This window comes from Neovison vison, chromosome 3, assembly GCF_020171115.1.
Source record: "Neovison vison isolate M4711 chromosome 3, ASM_NN_V1, whole genome shotgun sequence".
NCBI classification, from domain to species: domain Eukaryota; kingdom Metazoa; phylum Chordata; class Mammalia; order Carnivora; family Mustelidae; genus Neogale; species Neogale vison.
In genome coordinates, this window is record NC_058093.1 from 152,061,784 (window position 1) to 152,081,889 (window position 20,106).

At 47.8% G+C, this 20,106-nt stretch overlaps 1 protein-coding gene across 5 annotated transcripts in view; it reads right to left on the reverse strand.

Annotated features, from left to right (window-relative positions):
* Positions 1-20,106, reverse strand: part of SETBP1 (SET binding protein 1) — a 367,943-nt gene that overhangs the window by 177,505 nt on the left and 170,332 nt on the right. For all 5 annotated transcript variants that reach the window (XM_044243069.1, XM_044243064.1, XM_044243065.1 and 2 more), the window contains exon 3: positions 3,682-3,735. In XM_044243069.1, the coding sequence (XP_044099004.1) occupies positions 3,682-3,735 (54 nt within the window). The remainder of the gene's footprint in view (positions 1-3,681; positions 3,736-20,106) is intronic.

Genomic DNA, 20,106 nt, shown 5'->3' on the forward strand with positions numbered 1-20,106 from the left:
GATCTCAGTTCGCAAAGATAATGCAACGTCTAGCAAAGGGTAGTGGTAAACATACAATGCAGCCAGCAAGCAGACAAAAATGGCCAGCTGCTAGAAGATCCTTCAGCTGACATGGAAAGCATGCAAAGAAGGTAACAAAAAACACATAAAATTTGATATCACATTTTACAAAATCCAATGAGATGCATATATATTGATGTACAACGAAGACTGCAAGATTATACCCCAAAGTGTCATTTTCTAGATCTCTGGGGTAAAGTAAGAGGAGATTTTTTTATGTTTTTCTGTACTTCCCAGATTTCTTTTTTTTTAAGTTATATTTTTTAATAGTGTCCATCACTGCACAGGTTTCATTTTTTTTTTTCCCCAGGGTGAGAACTTTTAAGACCTAGTCTCTTGGCAACTTTCAAATATACAGTATTACTAACTATAGTTGCCAGGCTGTTCTTTAAATCTCTAAGACTTGTTTATTTTATAACCGGAAGTTTGTACCTTTTGACTCCCTTCACACATTCCAAAATTTCTACAGTGAATACTTACAGCTTTTATACGGGGGGGGAAGGAGGCACAGGGATAAAAAAGGAAAGAAGAATGGAGAAGAAAGCATAGGATTGGTGGATTTTACTAATGGGAATAAGATACCTGCTTTTGTTCGCATGGGGGTAGAGAGGGATGATCGCACAAAGGGGATGAGGGTCCTCATTTGCAACCATCCAAAGACAAGAAGAAAAGGAGACTCATTGTGTCTGCTCCTTCAAAAGGCAAAACTAATAAGAGAACAGAAACTAAAGATGTGTTTTGGGTTTGGGAACCAAATGGAAGAGGAGGACCTGGAGGGTTTAGAGGTGAATTCCAGAAGCTTTTCCACCTGCGCCTTTAAAACTTGCTGAGAATAGCCACCTGTCAGCCCTGGCTTGATTCTGGGAGATGGTTCTCCCCTGTGCGGTGCAGAGGCCAAGTGCACCAGCCTGGGGAGAACACTCACTGCTATTCCTCCAGCCTTGGAAGCTCAGCATCTGCCCTCAGGCTCGTCCTTGGAAGTAATGTGCCTATTTCCAGGAATGAACACGTGGTCTTTACAAACCAGTAATCATGGACAGAAAGACAGATAGTCACTTCCTATCTACCTACCCTCCTCTCCTCTCTGTGGATGCAGAAAGTACAGAGGACAGAGAGACACAACAGTCTAATGCAAGACAGTTGTTGCTCCACACTTTCAAAGCTGGGGACCATCAAAGATTCGTGAGGACATTGTGACTCTTTTCCCTAAGCGGCTGCGGCAGGAACAGGCAGCGAGGAAAAGAAAACCCTTTAGATGCACTTGATAAGTGTGAATCCTGTGAAAGCTGACAGACCCGACTGCAGTGATCCCGGGGGATGCAGGGGTTCCTCGGGGTCTCAGTGAGCTCCCTCCACCCGCTGCCCAGCAAAAGTCCACCACACTTCCTGGAAGGGAATGTGTCCGTGAATTACTGTGGACCTCAGGATGCATGGGGCTCTGTTTCATCTGAAACTAAAAAGAGGAAAATAACAACAGACGCCAACAATTTGGAGCAGTGGGGCTGAGAGAAGGTAGCCCATACCGGGTGGGCAACAATTTCCTTAACGGTTCTGCTTCTGTTGAGAAAAGCACCCAAAAGGGTGGGTTGACTCGAGACCTATCCAGGCCTTTTTGATTTAGGAGTAACACTGGAGAATTAACTTTGACCTGGGCATTACGCTCTGGCCACAAGATTCCCAGGGCTTCCCGGTCTCGGGAACATGTATCCTGAAGAGTGAAAAATATGCATTTATGTCTCCCGCCTCAAGGGAATGACATACAAATGGAATAATGTGGAAAGGTCAGACAGAAGCCCGGGAGTTAAGCCGTCTGCACCAGCTACCGTGGGGTTATCTCTTTCTAGCGTCATGGCCTCAAATGCGATGGACGCACCCCAGCTAGAGCTAACTTTTCCTTCCCTTAACAATTCGCTTTAAATCTAGTATCTAGAAATGTGGCTCAACAGACATGGCAAGAACATGACCACCTCCGAAAGAATCGACGCCAAAACCATATGTGCACACAGACAAACACACACACACAAACACACTTAACACACCCCTTCTTCAAACTAAGTCTTTACCATGTGCCTTTTCAAGCCACAAAACACCACACAAGCCTTTTTTTCCTCTTTTTTTGTTATAAAATTTAGGGTGAAAATGAATCTTTAGCTGAGATTCCCTGCCTGTGAGTGTAGCTGTGGACAGGGGTATGGGTCAGTGTTGATATTCTTATTTTTTTTTTTTTTTTTTTTTGGTCACGTTCCCTTAGCTCACCTGCAAAATATGGGTCAATGTTAATTTTCTTATGTTTTTTTGTCACGTTCCCTTAGCTCACCTGCAAATTGGTGTGAATAAGTGATTATCAGTTGCCAGCAGTTGCCAGAAGGCTTGCTGGCTATCTGTTTTTAAAACCTTGTTGCATCAACAATGGATCAACAGGGTGGACAGAAGGACACCACACCCTAAACCAGTGCAGGGACTCCTCTTTGACTCTCACCCTTGGAGCCGTTTGTTTTGTTCATTCTCTTTCTCAAACCCCTTACTTCCCACTCTCTGTTCGTGTCCCCAGCTCTCCATGTGATCTGGGGCCATTTCTTACCAGGACCCCGGTCCTCTGCGCCCCTGCAGTATAAAGGGACACATAGGATGTACCCCACATAGGATAGTGAGGGCATGGCGAGCTCTTGGATGCGAAACAGATTTAAAGAAGAAAACATTGCCAAATACGCGGAATTCTTGCTGTTACAAAATGACTTGGCTTTGTCCCAGAAGGTGTCGGTCATGAGAGGGTGTCTCCTCGGAGAGGAATGGAACAATGGGAACCTTAGGGCCAGCACTGGGTTGGAAAGGTGACAGAGAGGTTCATATTGAAAGAGGGACAGGGTCAGTGTGGAGGACCACAGCTGTCTCTCTTGGGATTACCTCTCTTTGTATACAGGCCCTATCTCCACTGGGGTGTGTGGGGAACACAGGGACCTCTGTGTGTCTGCTGTGTATTTGTGTGTCTGTGTGGAAATGCTTACATGTTCCTGCACTGACAGTAGTCCCCTTCCAAAGACAGGGAGGGTGATTTCCCATCTTTACCAACACCAAGGAGGTCCTCAGAGAGCCCTTGCCTGCTCCCTCCCAGGACCTCCAAACAGCATTCCAGCCAGAGACAATGGGGGCCCATTTCTTCCTTGTGATCGGCAAAACACAACCAACTGCCCGTGGGAGACTCTCAGATTAACCTGGTGCCACAGCTTGTCTCTAAGTCCTTTGCACACAGTTTGGAAATGTAAGTATAGTATCTCCAAAAAGAGAAATACAGGGAGAAGTCCAGCCCCAGCCCCCGCCCCTTGGGTTTGCATCTTCCTCTGCTAGGCTGCCACCACCATGCATCAATTATAGCCATCTTGGCCTTCACTTCCCCGCCAACTATAAAATATTGAGAGACAGCAGAAAGAAGTGGTTTTGTGGGAGAAACTGGAAGGAAAGGGCAAGCCACCAGGTCATTGTCAAGGTTGACAGTGTCAGACTGGCAGAAAAACTGGAGATCCATTTTGAGGGTTTCTGCCCTGGCCCCTGCTTCGTTTGCTCACGACCCAACTATGGGGCATTTCACTCTCCCGAGCTTGACAAAAGCATCAGTGGACTTACCTGTGGCTGAAATCCTTTGAGGTCGCTGGCTGCAAGGTCACTGGCTGTGAGGAGCTGGAAAAGAACAAAGGAGTCTTCCTGAGTGATACTTTTCCAAGTCTGCACACAGTATCTCCAGGACCACTGATTGGCAATGGACTCACCACTGCCCAGATCTGGAGCTTGAGAAACATAATTGCAAAAGGCAAACATGGTATTTCCAGGCTAGGAAACTAGACCCAACAGCCTTCTCACCTTGTGTCCACCACACCTCTGACTTGATCTCCCTCTGCTGCCCTCTCTCTATGCGCCACCAGTTCTACGAATGGTCTTAAATTATAGATCAGGGACTATGTGTCGACTTCAGCAGGTCCATAGGCTCCTGAAATTGTGCACGAATTTATAGATATATAACACTTCCTTAGGAAGAGGATCCCTGACTTTCTTCCTACTATCCAAGTAGTCTGTGATATCAAAGCTAAAGATACAGTTACAGACCATCTCCTTGGGAGGGCTGCTTTTTCCTCTTCCTCTCCACACCCCCTACTCTGCACCTCCCCTTTCTTCTTCTCCTCCTCCTCTTCCTTCTTTTCCTTTTTTTCTTTCTCTTCTTCTTCAATTGGACCAGTAAAAATAACCCTTCCCTTTGCCCACCTGCATGTAACTCAGTTTCCCTTCATCATAGATTACCTTTGATCTTACATACTATTTAGGTGTTCACAGCTTATGCCCCAAACTGTCATGTACAATATTGGAAAATAAGAGTCACGTTTAGATATTTTCTGGGTCTCTGTGTTTAATCAATATTAAAGGGTCAAGTTCATGTTTTGATATTTTTGCATCCTCTCCAGAAAGCACTAGATAGAAGCGTACGATTAATTACTAAAATAATCACATTCTTTATTGTTGCTCAAAAATGCTGGGAAATTGTAGGATCAAGAGAAAAAGGGCAGATGCTTATTTTGATTCAAGGAGTGTGACTGCTAGCTTTGTTAGGCCTGGAGAGCGTTTGCGAAAAATAGGAAAGATTTCATGTTTGTTGTAACAATATTTTGTTTGGTTCAAGAAAGAGAGGGAGTCACACTGGGCTCCAGTGCCTCCAGCCTTCAGGAAAGCTCAATGGGGCTGTTCAGCTTCTTTACATCACTTTGCCAAAAATGATACAGGAAGTGGTGCTAACTCCGGCACAGAGCTGGAATGAAGTGGAGAATGTGTCTGTTATACCTCTGTCCTCATACCCAGGCCTGACGGCTAGGCTCCCCAGGCTACAGGTGCCCAGAGAAGGTGGCATTCGTCGTGATAGCCAGCCAGTCCGTTTGGCCCCTCTGTTTGTTACAAAACAGCCAAGCAACAAGCCATGAAGGCACTTGACTAGTCACTGAGTACCAAACTGAATCGTAAGACAGTCCCCGTCTTTAAGGAACCTGCAGTTACATCGAGGACTAGATACATGTATGTCAGTGCGAGCAGAGGGTCGAGTAGAGTAGAAGCATCAAACCGTGCGTGCACAGAGCAAGAGAGGTCAGGGAGTGAGGGTGGGGGGCCGCCAAAAGAAGACGAGCTTGAACTGAGTCTTGCAAGTAGAAAGGCAGCAGGATAAGGCAGTTCAGGTGAGGCAGCTATAGAATCAAGATGTGGACAAGGGATGTGCCCGCCCTGACCGAGCTCCCCTGGCATCAGCCACGGCACGCGTTAAGGAGGAAATTAGGAGACACTGAGGGTCGAGGATGGCGGCGGTGTTCAGCGGAGTGGTTGCTGCTTCCCATGGTTTCTCTTTTTTAACCTAACAACTGCCACATGAGATAGACAGCAGCTCCACTTTACAGATGGGAAAACTGAGACTTCGTGGAGGATAAATAGCATTTTCTAGGTCACACAGGTAGAACTTGTATTTGGGATTTAAATCCAAAACTGTATTTTCCCAAAGCTCATCCTCTCTCTTCTATACAACGCTGCCTCGCGACGATGGCATGCTGGAGATAATGTGTTGGGGTGCCATGTGTAGCAGAAAAGGGTGAGTGCTACTTTCTTAGTCAATGAGCCACAGGTAGTAACATAAAGCATGCTGCTGTGAATGACCATTATTTGACCCTTCTTCCAGACATTATTTCATTTCACTGGCAATGACCGTCTACTCTTCAGATCTTGGCAATGCCGTCTAGGTCTCTAACTTGAGCTGAGCAAAGGTTAGGATGGAGTGGAGAGGAGGATCAGAAAAGTCAGAGGGAGGTTTGAGCATGGGAGTGACCTCTGCAAGGGCAGAGCCACCAACACGTGTTAGCATATAGGACCAAATGTCAAATTCTCCAGGCCTTGGGAATCCAGCAGGCGGGCGTCTTTCTCCCCGCTGCCCCCCCCATCCCCACCCCTTAACAGAGTTCACCAGATAGAGAGAAGGTGTGAGACAGAACATCTACTTCTTCCTAGTTCTGAGACGCTTCATCTGGAAATCAACCACAAGCATGTTCAAGGCATCTCAACATATGCACTTTTCCCTCGTGTCAGCGGTTTTGGGATTGAGAACTTGCCAGATCCATCTGTCTGGATATAGAGACATGGCATCTTTGGTTATTACTTGTTACGTCCCTAGCTCAACAAAATTAGGATCTATCTATCCTACCTTCCTGGAAGCCTTATAACCTCTTCCCTTCTCTTAAAGGAAACCAGATGCATGCAATTCACTTCTTAAGGATTTAAGGGTCTGTTTTATGCTGTCATGTGTATTTTTTTTATTTCTTCACCTAACAAGACCATGCCCAACAAGACCGTGATTTACATCGTATGTAACTTCTGCATTCCTCAAAGTGATGAGGAGTCTAGACAGGTGATTAGGCAATACATACCTGTTGGCCAAATGACTTAAAAGGAAAGTGGGGAATATTGTCAACCCAGAGGTGAGAGCGAGAATGACCCAGTTGCTGAGCCGGGAGAGCAGAAGTGTGAGAGAGGGCTTGTGACACCCTTCAAGTCGACAAGAGGAAATGGCACTCAGTATCTAGAGCATTTCCTGTATGAAGTAGGCACTCAGATAATTTGAATGAATGAATGAACTTACACGATGAGAGCAAGCTCTACTTTTTTTTTTTTTTTAAAGATTTTATTTATTTATTTGAGAGAGAGAGACAGTGAGAGAGAGCATGAGCGAGGAGAAGGTCAGAGGGAGAAGCAGACTCCCCGTGGAGCTGGGAGCCCGATGCGGGACTAGATCCCAGGACTCTGGGATCATGACCCGAGCCGAAGGCAGTCGTCCAACCAACTGAGCCACCCAGGCGTCCCAGCAAGCTCTACTCTTGACGCTGTATTTATGTGTGACTATTGGTATACACTTCAGCGTAGGTGTCAAAGGTTAAAGTGAAGGAAAGACAGGATGAAAGAGGAAGAGGTTGGGCAGTGAAGCAACCCACTACCACAGGGAGAGGGGGAGCTCCCCTTCCTGAGGATGAAACAGTACAATGGGCCCAGGGCCGTTTAGATGTGTTAGCTTAGCCAAGGTGGGTTTAGGGAAGGCGGTGACCAGCTGTCAGGTGTGGTTATCAGGTAACTTCTAGAAGTCCTGAATTCCTTACCTTGGGAGATTCCGAACTACTTCCCTCACAGTCTAGCATACACTTCAGGTGTTATCTGACCTGGGAAAGAGCCAAAGGCAAACCTCGTGACCTCCTCCTTCAAGGGTTCCTGAATAAGGGTGTGTGGAAGTCTGCTTCTCCCCAGCACCCAGTGAGGACCCCCTGCCGGCCTGGCTCCTGGCTTCTACCTTTCCTCTAACCAAACATATGAGCTCTTGGGCCAAACACCGACCTTGCTCCTTGACCACTTCCCTTTACACAACTGATTATTTCCTAAATGTCTACACCTTCTGCACCCAGGAAGGGGAGAGGGCTGGCCCTTGGCACTGAATGACCGTGCTCAGATGGGGCTTGGAAATACAGGACGGGGGTTAGGGGGGGTGCCTGGGTGACTCAGTGGGTTAAAGCCTCTGCCTTCGGCTCAGGTCATGATGGATCGAGCCCTGCATTGGGCTCTCTGCTCAGCAGGGAGCCTGCTTCTCCGCCCACCCCCCATCTCTACCTGCCTCTGCCTTCTTGTGATCTCTCTCTCTGTCAAATAAATAAATAAAAATCTTAAAAAAAAAAAAAAAAAAAAAGAAATACAAGAGGGGAAGTCCTCCTGTATTCTGCAATCACAGCCCACCTAGATCTGGACCCCCAAAGAGTTTCAGGACCTGAAGGAGACAGCTGAAGTTCTCTGGGTGGATGAGAAAAATCACCGTGTCCCCAGCGCGGTCAGGAGCCACCTCTCCCCGGGAACTGGAGCGAGGGCAGGTCGTGGAGCCAGAGAGCCCCCACCATGTCCACCTCTCCCTCCCTTCAACCACGGCCGCTCTGCTCTTTCACATACACAAATTAATGTGGAATCAAACGTTCTGTCCCTAGAACAAATGTAAACCTTCTGGACTAAGTTCTTATTTTGCAGAAGTTGATAAGCGACTTCTCAAGACCCCATGGCTAGTTAACCTAGTCATCCCCGGCTGAGGCCTCTAACCTCCAGTCCCTCTGCCAGAACCCCTAACCCCAGACAGAGGGGGCTACCTGCCTGCCTCCATGCTGAAAGTGAGCTAACATGTGCGCACAGTACAGGGGAAACTGAGGCCCGGGCAAGAAGACACTAGCGTGTCTCTCCGCAAAGCCACTGCTCTGAAAAGCACTGATCCCAGACCCTCCCCAAACCATCCCCCTCCTCGGAGATGGCCTCATTCTGTCCCCCTGGAGAAAAGCTCCCTGCCCAGAGCAGTCCGGCTGTGCGGGGAGCGATCCATGACAGGGAGGCAGAGAGGGAGGAAAATGCAATCTGCATGGCTCTGGGGACTTCAATCAGGCTGAAGTTAATGAAAAGGATCCTGCCTTTTCCCAGGACTGCTAAATGTCTGCACCGCTCCCAGCGAGAGGGTTGAGCGGGTGTTGGGGGAGAAGGGCAGACAGAATTACATTTAAAAGGCAAAGGAAAGAGAAAATTCTTTCATCTCCCTGGTGGAGTGGGCAGTGTTCCTGGGGCCCTGTCTCAGACCATTCTCATTCCTGACACGTCTTGCTGTTCTCTGGAACAGTCCACATTCAAAATATTAGGATGATGACCCTGCTTTCCATTTTTGAGGAGCTGCAATTTCTCTCTTGGCACAGATGTTGTGGTTTTTTTTTTTTTTTTTTTTTTTAGTCTCTCCAAGCCTGAGCGGTGGGGGCTAAGGAGCAGAGAGGAGCACCAAGGAAGCTGTAGGGCCCTAAGAAGGCAAGAGTCTCTTCACCTCCTGCTTCCACCACCCAGCTCTCTGCATGGGGCGGGGGGGGGGGTCGTCTCCCTTTGCTTCCCTCACCGTCCATGTAGCTGCAGCCCAGTACCATCTTGTGCCCTCTAGGGCTGCCCCTCAAGCCCTTCCCCCAGCTAACATCTACAGCATCCAAAGCTTCCCTCAGAGGAGAGGGGGCAGCTCCCCTCTCCCTATGCCTGCCTGCCCAGGAACGTCATTTCCCTCTCCTGGCCCCTCGCCAAAAGGACACATCTCATCTGGGGAGGGTGCAGCCTAATATATCCCCACCAATCCCCCAGGCTGACCTGGGTAACATGCATCTGGGAATGGGGTCACTGACACAAAAGAGGGGGATATGGGTCACCCTGGACATCTATCCAGAAGGATCTCAACCTTGAAGACATGCAGCTGGACAAACTGAAGCCTGATTGCACTGAGGATCCTCTAGGTCATTTGCTCTTCCCCCACCCCCAGTTCCTCCCTTGTGGGCCAGAGAGATAAACGATGGCATGGGAGATGGACAGATGGATAGACGGATGGGCGGACGATGCTTGCATGCATGGACGCATCGGCAGGTAGGCAGAGAGATAAAAGAACAGAGCAAAGATGGCTTTGGGGAAATAAATGCTTCACTTTAAAATTATGTTTAAATATACCAACCTTTCATTAAGTAAAACATCTACTTAAGGAATGCCTGGGTGGCTCAGTCTGTTAAGCATCTGACTCTTGATTTCAGTGAAGGTCATGATCTCAGGGTCCTGAGATGGAGCCCCATGTTAGACTCTGTACTCAGCGGGGCGTCTGCTGGAGATTCTCTCTCCCTCTCCTTTTGCCCCTCCCCCCACCCCCTTGCTCTCTCTCTCTCTCAAAGAAAAAAAAAAAAACCTTCTACTTAACCGCCTTTATACACACACACATTCAACCTGTTCCCCTTTCCTATTTTATAGGAAGTAAATCTTTTTCTCCCCCTTTACTTTGTGAAGTGTCACCTGCTTCCTCCTTTGTCTGTAGGATGGAAACTGAACCCCAACCCAACCCAGCCCCTCGGCACACACAATTCAGGACAGCCTCTGTCCTAGCAGGCTGAGACAAACACCCAGGCAAATGTGTTACTGAGGGTGTCAGAAACCAACTAGCCCCACTCTCTAACTTGGCAAAAGGAAACTGAGGCTCAGGAAGATTGCGAGTCACCCAATGGATAATGTGGTACAAAACCAGCCCTGTGTATGCAACTGAGAGAAAGTCTCAGATGCCCTCACACGGAGGACCGGGAGACTCTGAAAGGGCTGGGGAGCACCGCAAGCGGAGTCACGGTTAAGACAGAAAAAAAGGAAAGAAGGTGAAGGTGATTTCCATGAAGCAGCGGGCTCTGGAAGCACCCACCAGCAGTGAGCCCACGGCTCCAGGGGGACCACAGAAGAAAACGTGGGAAGTGGAAAAGGGAGGTGAAACGGAACCATCAGTTTGCCTCTCCCCATGGGGCCGATAAACTGCCACTGCTGTACAAAAGGCCATTTGCTAGACTCGGAGGAGGAAGACTCATGTCCCAGCCTGGTCCCAGCTCAACGCAAGATGGGGGATCTGTCATGGGCTCACACTTCACCTGTCCGGGTCTTCTTTTACTGCCTATAGATGAATGCTATGTTCTCTCTGGCCTTACGCTTCCAGCAGCCCAAAGGGTCCTTATCTTAGGGATGAAAAAGAGATGGAGCAGACTGTCTCTGGTTTCTTCCCTCTTCTCTCTCCCAGCAACTCTCCCTGCAGGACACATCCTTCCACCGTCTGGAAGAATCCCTAATCAGAAGGACGGAAGGAAAGGTGATGGGATGGTCTCGTACCCCTCTTCCCTACTGGGCCGCTGTGCAAACAGGAACTTAGGCAGATGGTCATTCGGACGGCTACATGGCTTCCTCATCCCAGTAAGCGTGCAATCACTTCCACATTCAAGCTCCAGGTGAACAACCTTACGATTCCAAAAGCATTAGTCTACCTGCCAAGACATTTGGGGTGTGTGGCATGGGAGGCACACAGCTGGCTTCCCATCAGCCTAAGAAGCAAGCAACACACTGAAAGCTGCCATCTTGGTCTGTCTGATGGTCCCTTTGCTAAAAGCCCTCAGCCCTCAGCCCTCATGGAATTTTAAAGGTTGAACCTGAAACCATTGACAGCTCCAGGCTTAGCTATGGAATCCCTGCCCAAAGAGCAATAAGGATGACTAATAATAACTGAATATAATGCCAAGCAGGCCTGGTCTTGATTTCTTATTTATTTTTCTTAATGATGGGGTTCTAACATTTACAGGTGAGATGTCTAACAAAATCCCCGAGGTACGCGGCCAAAAGAGCTTACTCTTTTTTTTTTTTTTTTAATTCCATGCATAACCTTGCACATAGAGCCTATGTTCTAATGGTGGTATGTGTATTTGGTTCTTGTCCAAGTTATAACTATTTGCACTTCTGAGTGGGAATGTCTTTAATCCTTCTTCTTGTAGATCAGAGCTATAACCACAGACACCTAATGACAGAAGAGGACCCTAATGCCCTAATCTAGAACTCCCTGAGACAATGAGTCTTATTTTATGTTACTTCAAACTGGTGAACTTGTAGAAGCTTGTCCCACCCTTTTTGAAATTCCCATTAGAATTGTTTTTAAACACCTTGTTCCTCAGACCAGGAAAAACAGATGTCGTGGAGACCATTTTGTGTGGCGTTGGGTGGGAAGTTTACAAAGGTCAACCTGGTAGAAATTGGTGACATGTAACATGGGTGTTCATAGCCCCATTTCTTAAGGATTTTGGTAAAGCATAGAGGTTAAGTAATTTCTGAAGGTAACAACCAGTAGAAGGCAGAACGTCTGTGGAACCTCGTTTGGCTGACTCATGTTCTTTCTCACTCCATCTTAAGGCTCTGAGCCCTGCTCTTTGGGGAATGTGTGTTATCAGAGGTTCCATCCCATCCTCTGTGATGCTGACACCTCAAAGCGAACCATGCAAAACAAACTTGGAGAACAGTGCTTCTCAAAGTGTACCCCGAGGAGCCCCGGATTCCACAGAAGGGTCCTGGGACTATGAGCAGGTGACGGACGGGAGCTGAGGTGGGGCGTGCCAACCCCTCACCCACTTCATCCGGGGCAGCACAACCTCCATTGGTATTTCATATTGGACTTCCACGCTAAGATGATTTAGAGCTTTGTAAGAAAGAAATTTTGAAAGCTCTTATCTTAAAAGAGGCCCTTAGATAGGGGAACGCACCATTCACGGAGCTGACAGAACATACCTGGGGAAAAGAGAATTAACCTTTAGAACTCATTTTAAGAACACATTAGACCTCATTTTAGGAACAGCCTTTAATACTTGCCATGAGTTACTCATCAGGAAAATGTGTTCTCTTCCTTTCTTTATGCTCTCTGCCGGCAGTGATGTCTGCTGTCTTCATCTAAAGTTCCGCAAGCTACATGCTTAAGAAAGCATAACTAATTTACCAGGAAAGGAAGGAGCTAAAGATATGCCGCTTCTCAGAAACACAATCTGGGCTGTAGGTCCTTCCCTTTGAACGAAATGAAGAAATCACATCGCAAGCCTCTGTGGGCTGTTTGCAAAGTCCGTAGAAGGCCAGTAATGGAGGTTTCCTTCACTGAACATACGCCAGGCGAGGCTGGGTGCTGAGGCAGGGAGGGAATCCACCCTTGTCTCCTTCTCATCATTCGCTGAGTTTCTGCTTAGAACTGACCAGATGATCTGCTCGCTTGGCTCTAAAACTAGTATTAAAGCTTTCAAATGTGTCTCCTTGGCGAATCCCAGGAAATTGATTTACACCCCTGGGCTCACTCGCAGCAGAGAATGGAAAAGTCAGAAGGTGCTTGCTTCAGAGAGGGTCTGAGCACTAGAATCAAAAGCTCTTCTCTTCAGCTCAGTGTAGCCAATTTGGCTGAGAATCAGGGTCCCTCGGGCCAAATCTGGAGCAATTAATCACGGTTACAGGTGAGTATCTGAAAGGGAAACCGTCAAGCAGGACCCAGGGATGGCTGAACCTCGTAGATGCGAGCAGCCACAGCTTCTGCAAGCCCCAGGTAAAGTGGAAGGATCGGCTCCAGAAAGCCTACCCTGAGCTCCTGGGAATTATAATGTGAGAAATCATTCATTTTTCAAGACCCACTTTTGCCTGTGATTGTACCAAGTAGATGCTTCAGCTCTATTATCCCTCCTCATGTTCACATTACCAATACAGGGCAGAGCTGTTTTCAACAGTTAACAGTTGAGCAAACTGAGGCTCAAACTGGTTAAATCATTCATGGTTTTGGAGGCAAAATTGGCCGAACTGTAATGTGATAATGACGCCAAATCATGACAAGGCCAGTTTCCTGCCTGAGGCATACGTGACCCCCTTCAGGCATCCCTGCATGGATTGGTGCCTTCTCTGTTCCTATCATGCCCAGTAGGCATCCAGGGACATTAGCATGGACAGCTGTGCCTCAAATGATCTGCCACGCAGGTAGGAGCCAGGCCTCCCATGAACCCTGGGTAGCCTCACAGCACGGGCATCTAAGGTAATGGCCTACTGTCTTGATGTTCCTCTCAAATGTCTCTGAACTCAAGATGACATTTTCAAAGGAGCTTTTTGTTCATGAATTCTGTCTGACCAAGGACTCACTAGAGTCTGCCCCGTACACTTCCACTGCCACAAACACTGTTCCTTATCATTTGTATCCTCTCTTCCTAACCAGGCTTATACCCTTTCCCCACTCCCTCCTTTCTCTCCTCCTTTCCTTCTCCCTTTCCAGCTAATAAGAGCATGCCAGGGTCCAGGCACCATCACAGATGCTGGGAATCCCCATAAACTCATCAATGCTTTCCAGGGATCAGCTCATATCATTACACCTTCTCAAGAACTTCATGACTATGTCCATTTCAAGAACGAGAGAGGGGAAACTTAGCCATGTGAAATAACCTATTTAAAGTTGCAAGACAGTAATCGACAGATCTGGAGAGTCTGCTCATATCCAATTGAGACTACTCCATACGTGTGGTGCTGCCAACAGTCTAGATGCTGTCGTGGGTCCCCTCCTGCCATCTAGAAAAGATCTCTGTCTTTTAGGGATGCCAACTAAGACACAAGGAGGCAGGTGTTTATGGGGGCGGGGGGGTGGGAGATAACCAAAGCAGTAACGAGAAGGGGATAGTTGCATTCCAAGGAAGAATAATATCATCATGGTCACATAGGTAGGCACTTTCAATAACACACAAAAATGGGAAATCCCAAGTATTCCACCTCTGCTAGGCACGAAGCATGGCTTATGTCCTCCTTGAATGCAGCAGAGCACGAGGACCAGGAGGAAGAAGTCGTCCGGGCAGTTTTGCACCTGACAGAATGACGGAGCTGGACAGCAGGTACAATGTTCAGGGGAGACAGACAACTATCTTCTTCAAAGGTAAGAGAAGTGAAACCAGAGTTCTTCCTCTTTTGCAAGAAATAACCTTCACAAACTAAAATTTGAAAGACAGTCTTTGTTTACCAAATACCTCTGCTTACAGTTTTCATTAGAAAGATGAGTTAAGTTTTTTGTTTTGTTTTGTTTGTTTTTTAGTATACATGCTGCTAAAGCAAGCACTAGTTAAGTTTTTTTTTTTTTTTTAGATTTTATTTATTTATTTGACAGAGAGAGATCCCAAGTAGGCAGAGAGGCAAGGCACAGAGAGAGGAGGAAGCAGGCTCCCCACGGAGCAGAGAGCCGGATGTGGGGCTCGATCCCCGGACCCTGGGATCATGACCTGAGCCGAAAGCACAGGCTTTAACCCACTGAGCCACCCAGGCGCCCCTAGTTAAGTATTTTTAAAGAAGATCTGGTTATTTGCTTCTTCACTTTACCTAAGCCAAGTGAAACATGCCTGTTTATATGCTTTGCTTTTGGTGGAAATGACAATCTCTTTGAGCTGCCATCTGAAACCTGTTTGCACAACCAATGTGCACTCTCTTTCACAAATGGCCCTGCTTTTGCATTAGTGTTACAGGCCCTAAGAGTGCTGAGTCCTTATTTGGTCCTACCACTCCCTGGGATCGGAGTTCTTGGAGGACGGAAATACCTGGCTGTTTCCAGAGTCGTTCTTCACCATTGGCCATAGGCTACAGAGTCTCCCACAGCTTCTAAAGATGACCCCTGATATATTTAGCTAGCAGAACATCTTCAGAAAATAGGACTCGAATCCCCAGTGTGATGACCTTGAAGGAGGCGTGGTCCCGTGGCACACATGCCCTGGTACTTTGGTAAAATCTGTCCCTTTTGTATTTTATACAGGACTTCTGGAAACATTTGGCTGTTTCCTGGGGCATGTGTCTGTTTGTGTTTTGTGCAGTCCTGCCTTGACTATGGTTTGCTAAAAAATGGTCCCTTGGGATTTCATTCTCAAGAATAAGACGACTGTTTGACAGAGGTGTTTGGAAAATGGAGGTTTCCCTTTTGTCGAAGCGGCTCCGGCAAATGTGGATTCTATTTACCCACTTCTGCAAATAAGGTATCCTTTAAATTGTTCTCCCCCAAGTCTCATGTGTGCCTGATTCCCAACCCACCCATTTTGGGACAAACTTGCCCCTCATTTCTGGCTGGCTCGGTTGGAGATGCCTCTCTACACATTGCCCACTGAGAACGAACAAAATGAATGAACAACACAGATGCTGCATCAGTGGGACAGGACGTGGCTGCTAACTCAGTCTGAGACCCTTAGTAATCTTAGGTCCAAGCCACATATTTATAGCACAAACATAAAGGGTCTACCACAGGGTCTGGCAACGATCACTTCTGCAGCCATATTTGGCAATTCACAGGTAGTGGGACCCCAGGCAAATCACATCTCCACCTGGTTCTTAGCCCTCCCCACCTCTGACATGAGGAGCTCTGTCAGCCTGTGTGTTGGGGAAAGGCCATGGGTGGACCTACTAGTTGCCCTGGCCATTATCCCGCTTCATACATACTATCTATCACTATCTATCCCCCTTCGGGGTGGGATATCACAGAACATGGTAGAGCAGTTGGATGATAAGAAGTAAGGCTCCTGGCAGCACTGAGGAGTTAGTGAAGCCTAAGTGTGTCTTTAGAAGAATGTGTATCTTCCCTCCCTCACTGGTCTTTCAGACAGTAACTGGCCTCTTGCTTCTCTCCACATCCCTTCCTACTTAAGCCTGGGTTCAGGGAAGTATCCACGATCAATCAGATGTGTCGCAATCACCGTGTGACTGGGCTCAGGATAGCTATTGGCTGTGTTTCACTTTTAAGCAGGCAAGAAAAATTGGAGTCTGCATGTCTTTGGATAAAAAGAAATTCCAGATCTAAGGAATTTGAGAGAGGCCCAGCATTTGGAGGGCAAAGGACCCATTGGGACATGGGAACTATATGAAGCAAGGATGACTCTGTGGTAGATGAGGGACAGGAGGGGAGGGAGGCCATAACTCGCTGTGCCCAGCAGCTCACCCCTGTAAAGCTATAGCAAAGGCTGAGTCATGTCAATGCCAGGGCCCCGTCTCTCCAGTCACCCTACAGCTTTCCTTGACCTCATGAGATATTAACAGGAATCTCAATTCTAAGACACACAGCTTCTTTCCACATAAAATGTAAGAGTTTGACAACGGGGCTATCTTTTAATTATTTACTCTGTAATCGACTAGGTGAGACATGGCTGGGATTCTTCATAGCCCAGCCCAGGGAACATTGCCCTATTTCAACATATAAAGTGTTTTCATTATAACAAGAAGGAAGCACGAGGTGGACAAAATAAATACTTTTACTCCTTAGACCTAAAAACGTTTCAAAGGATGATCTCGCTTAATCATCCCAACAGCAAAACAAAACAGAGAGGGACAGAAAACTATCCCGCTTGTTTGACAGATGGAGGAAATGAGGCAAAAAAATCGGTCAGTGATTTGCCCAGGGCCATGTTCTTGGCTGTAGAAGTCTTAGTGTGGAAGGGATCTTGGGGCGTGAGTATCCAGACCTCCCTCCAAAGCAGGAATCCCCTTCTCGAACTTCTCTGACAGATGGACACCCAGCTTGAACACTTCAGAGGAAGTGGCATTGTTATTTTCGTGCCACAGCAAGAGCCTAGAGCACGCTCTACCTTTATTCTGTTGAAATATGCCTCACTGAAACTCAGCCCCAGAGTCCCGAGAACAGAAACTAACGGCTTGTTGTTTTTAAAACCATCATGATCTTCCTGTCAGGCAGAGAATGTGAACCCCATTTTACAGATGAGGAAACAGACGGACTCATCAACTTACTCCAGACTGCACATCCTAACTTAGAGGCACATATCAAACCAAAGGATTTGGTGTCTTGTTCCCCTTTCTCCTACATTCTCCAGCTTTGCACACGTACACACCCATGCTCCAGTATGCTCAGTCCTCCAGTCATGAGCTGTCCTGGATGTTTCTGGTTCCAGGTATCAGACCTGTACATCTCTAGGTGGAATGTCCCAAGTGCTTCCAGCTCTCCTTCTCTGCAAATGGTTCCCAGTGTCATTGCCATGTAGTTATAAATGCCCCCTCTTAAAAATGCACCCCATATCAGAGGGAGGAGTAATTGTTACTCATCAGTCTTGTGCTGACAAATCTTTAATAACTGACTCTCGGAAGGTAGCAAAACCTGAGTGTATGGCATCTGCCAATAACTCCCATAGTGTAAGCTCTCCTGCTGTTTCAAGCTACCAACCTGAAGAGACTGATTGCAGAGCTGGGAACACATGTCCCCAGGTGGTTCGTGCCACCAGGCGCTGGCTCCATCAGCACACCCCTGCTGTACTCGTGGGCCTACCTGCTAAAGACCACCGACAGCTGGACTGGAACCCAGGCCAGGGGACTTGCATGACACAGCCCAACAAGCTTAGGAATTAATACGTCCTCTGTGTAAATCTCACTGAGCAGCAGGCTTGGCTACTGAAAGGAATAAATGTGAAAGATGCCAATATTCATCCAATAAATTCATGCAATAAATATTTATTTTTCTAGGAACTGGGGCCATAATAATGACAATAAAACACCAAGTCCTTGCTTTCAATGAGGCAGACGATAAAGTAAAATGGTAACAATAGGAATACTAATAATGATGTAAGCTGTCGATTTTAATAAAAGATGAAAAAGAAGAAAGGCCATGGGGGATGGAAAAGTGGGGATGAAGTAAGAAAGTGAGCCATGGGCTATTTGGGAGAAGAGCAGTCCAAACATAGGGGCGCCTGGGTGGCTTAGCGGGTTAAGCCTCTGCCTTTGGCTCAGGTCATGATCTCAGGGTCCTAGGATTGAGCCCCGCATCAGGCTCTCTGCTCAGCGGGGAGCCTCCTTCCCCTCACCCTCTCTGCCTACTTGTGATCTCTCTCTGTCAAATAAGTAAATAAAAAATTAAAAAAAATCTTCCAACAGAGGAAACATGATGTGGACAGTTACTGACATGAACATGTGCTCCCCGTCCTGGCAGAAGAGCAAGGAGGCCCACGTAGCTGGAGCAGAGCAGGCAGGGGGAACAGTGGTTAGCAGTGAGCGTTGAGTCGAGCTACAGAGCCATTAAGTATTAATCCCAGTGTTTAGGACACAGTATCTTACTCTAAATGGCCTGGGCAAGTCACTGGAGAAGCCCAGACACTGGACATGGTCTGAGTTCCTCGGGAAGCTGTTCCCTTGGCTGCTGCGTGGAGAACGGGCTCCAGTATTTGCTGCTGGGTTAGCCATGGAGTGCGAGGGAGAGATGCACGTGAAGGATGATGCCAAGGGATTTGACCTAAGAAGGTGGAAGAATGGAACGACCATTGGTTCAGACTGGAATGACTGGGGTGGGGGGTGCCGTGGGAAGGGTTGGCCGCGCGGGAGCATCCTGGCATGGTTGGGGACGGAGAGCTTTGACACAGAACAGGAAGCACACAGGGTCTTGGTGGACTGATGAGCAGCTTGTCCTGGAACGTTAGATATGCTCAGGGTATCCTGGGCGAGGAGTTTGGGGCTCATCCGTGTGGAGGCTGTGTTGAGAAATCCACACTATGAGGAACGCCAGATAAACTTGAGGCAATCACAGCTAAATGCAGTCAACGCTCCAAATCAGAGAACTGTGGAAATGGCACTTGGGGGAGATGGGACGTCAGGCTCAAAGGCCTCAAGCGGGAAAATGGCTTGCAAATCGGAATGGCCCCTACCATCTATAATGGGAGAAGAAACTAGACTGAGGTTAGGGCTCATGAATTCGAAGCCAAAGCCTGGCATTCCTTTGTGCGATGACCTTGGTCCAGTCACATCCCTAGAGCTCAGTGCATTCACTTGGGAAGTGGGAATGCGGGTGAGACAGGGTATCCTGCAAAGTAACACATGCCTGATGGTAGAGCAGGGTCAAGTTCAGCTAAAAGCTCCTCCCAGCAGCTTACAGCTGAGCCCCCGTTTTCTTGCCCACGAAGAGCAGATAACACCCGGCACCTCCCGGGGATGTGGGTGAAAAAACAATGGCCGTCAGCAGCACAGGGAGGCCGTGCTTCTGAAAGGTGGGCTGCCTCCCTCTTCCTGGGGCCTGTCAGGGGCGTGATGAGGCTCAACCTGGACCACTTCAGTGGGAGAACGGGGACAGCGTCCTGTGCCACATCACCAGACGGGATGGCTGGCAATGAGCTTTATACTGCTTCCTCTCCCCTACCTGCTCTCAAGCCTGTGACCTTCCAGAATCCTTTCACGTGGGAGGGTTGTGGGTGACATGGAGGGGTTTGGCCATGGCTCTGCTGTGGCTAGATTTTACATGGCCACCTCAGCATGAGATTGACTGTGTGCCTCCTTGGGTGGAGGGCAAGAGTGGGTAAGAGGTGAATGGAAATGTTGCCTTCTGTGGAAGCTTTTATTAGAAACAGGGGATTCCCCATGACTATTTCAAACTCTTTTGGCCCAACATGAAATGCCCCAAGGTCAAATTTATTAGTGTATCTCACAGCCCTGAGAACTCTTGGCTTTGGTGCCGAATCCCTCTTATCTCCCTTCCCTCCCTTGAGCCTTGTGATGTAGCCAAAGCAGCTGTTCATACCCCATCAGCCCCAGAGTGGGTCAATCTTATACAAAAGCAGACACACGCAGGCGCTTGCTGCCTTCATGGGGCCGCCGTCAGGAACTAGATGTACTCGGGACACTCTCCAGTGAGGG